The 2,243-nt window shown below is 36.2% G+C and overlaps 1 protein-coding gene across 2 annotated transcripts in view; it reads left to right on the top strand.

The window, feature by feature from the left end:
- Nucleotides 1-825: 825 nt before the first annotated feature.
- LOC109587221 (uncharacterized) overlaps nt 826-2,243 on the top strand; it is an 11,131-nt gene continuing 9,713 nt past the window's right edge. Inside the window, exons 1-2 of one of the 2 annotated variants that reach the window (XM_020003460.1) lie at nt 836-1,229; nt 1,284-1,446. In XM_020003460.1, the coding sequence (XP_019859019.1) occupies nt 974-1,229; nt 1,284-1,446 (419 nt within the window). In that variant the 5' untranslated portion in view covers nt 836-973. Of the gene's footprint in view, nt 1,230-1,283; nt 1,447-2,243 lie in introns of both variants that reach the window. The other variant, XM_020003461.1, reaches the window with a different exon arrangement.

The following is a 2,243-nucleotide window of genomic DNA, read 5'->3' as shown; positions in this document are numbered from 1 at the left end:
AGGACACCATTGGACCCACACTACCTGTCCTTAATACAGAGGTGTCCTCATTTCAGAGGTACTTTTGTATAGGCTTGTACCAATTGGAATGTCCTCATTATAAAGGTGTCCTCATTATAAATGTGTCTTGCTTTTACACTATACTTCATTGAGGTGACAGCAGTATTTGAATTTTAAATAAATTGGTTTCTCTTAACAGGACAAGGTAATGGGTAAAAGGTAAGTGTAATCTTGTGAGTGTGTTAGACCATAGTAGAGGTGACTGAGTGTGAATGTGAAACTGCACTCTACTCCAAATAGGAGCCACTTCATAATCAAATAAATGTATTAATAATAATAATAATAAGTAGCATTCTGGTAGTTCACTAATGGCTACCAATCTCTCTTCTGCCTCCCCCTCTTTAAGTTGTCCTCTACTCCTTTTTTCCACTCATGATTAAAGATTTATTTAATGTGTTGCTTTATATACTAATCTCCTTTGATATGCAACTAGCAACATGACATATGATCTCCTCCTGCAGTATACACATTGACAACATTCTTGAATTCAATGATAATAATAATAATAATAACAGTGATCATGATATCATTGTATTATTTGCATGGGCCAGATGGTGCAGCATCAACAAAGCACGGTTAAACTTTTTAAATGATCCATAAATTTTCTGATACATATCCTTATATTATGCCAAGTTTGAGCTGATCCTGACTTTAACTTTTCAAGTTGAAATACTGTACTATAGCCCATGGTTTTTTTTCCAAAAATGGCTCCAAAATCACCCCAGGTATGTGCGAATGGTATTTAGTCTACGCCGGCTGTAGATATGCTTCCTGTCGGTTATTAATTAAATTTCGCTGCTGGCGGCACAGTATAAAACTGGGTGGTTGTCCTCTGTTTTCTGTCACTGGAGGCATTTTCCAATCTATTGGTTAAAAGAATATCACTAGAAATAACTACCTTCGACTCTTCCTGATGGAACTTTCATTTTACTCGCCTGCAAGCATGGAGAGAAGACAGCTAGTCCTTATCCTGTTTCTCATCACTGCCTCTCTCCCCACCTTGACTATCTCTTACTCGCATGGTGTCCCACAGCTAAAATCCCTTTGCAATTTCATAACAGAGCATGGGCCACCAGAAAAAAATATATCTAATTGTGGTGATTTCAAGTTGGTCATGATGAATGCAACACACGAGATCCCATGCTACACTCCAAATGAGTTGACTACAGGTAATATTTCATGAGCCAAAGGTCATTAATTATAATTTATTCTCTTTCTTACAGTTCATATGGTAGTTACTAATGATGACCCACCCTGCAATATTAAGGGTTTTTTTTTGGGCATCCAAAAGAAAGGATTCAACATGAACAAAAGAACCCTTGAAAGTACTAGACATGTCTGTGAAACTAAAAATCTCTGCAAAGATTATGTTACTTTTAGTCACTCGTAAGTTCTTTAGTTCTTTCTCTCTCTTATTTTGCATGTGGGGCTATTGTCAGTGTCAACTGTCAAAATCATCTAGTGCATTATCAGTTTATAATTGAAATGTGTCTTTATTCATTTACAGGGCCCTGCTCAACACCCAGAAAATAGAGTTTAAATTCAACTTCACTTCAAAGGAAAGAGTAGAACTGAGGTAAGAAATATAGACTAGAAATGTCAGCATAAAATCATATCATGGCACTTTAATGATCTCTCTCTCTCTCTTCATTGCAGGTCAACAGTTGTCTTTAGTTATTCAGATGTCATTAATAATAGATCATATTATTTCGATGCCTGTCCAACTCCAACCCCAAGCAGTACACCTTCTCCTTCACCAACTCCCAGCAGTCCCTCATCATCAGTAGCAGCACCATCAGTGACTCCCACACCATCTTCATGTCCTAGTTATACTGCAACACAAATTGGTAAGATATATAGTATAAATCATAAAGAGGCTTTAATGCTTTACTTGTAATATATATCTTAATTGATATAGCTAGGCTGTATATTAGTAGTGTATACTGCAGCATGTGAAGCACTATTGCTGCATGTCTAATGTTATATCACATGTTAATTATCACCTGATGACTTGCACTTGGTTCTTAGTATTCAGTAACTTTATGTTTTCTTCCTCTCTCTCTTTCTATAGATAATTTCAAATGTCCTAAGACAGTAGAGAAATACAAACTGACAATGGATCATGAAGACAATGGAATAAAATATCAATGCACAACCACAGGGACATTGAGACATTTTGTATT

The sequence above is a fragment of the Amphimedon queenslandica genome, unplaced genomic scaffold (assembly GCF_000090795.2).
Source record: "Amphimedon queenslandica unplaced genomic scaffold, v1.1 AMPQUscaffold_12647, whole genome shotgun sequence".
NCBI classification, from domain to species: Eukaryota; Metazoa; Porifera; class Demospongiae; order Haplosclerida; family Niphatidae; genus Amphimedon; species Amphimedon queenslandica.
This window is presented reverse-complemented; position numbering and strand designations above follow the sequence as displayed.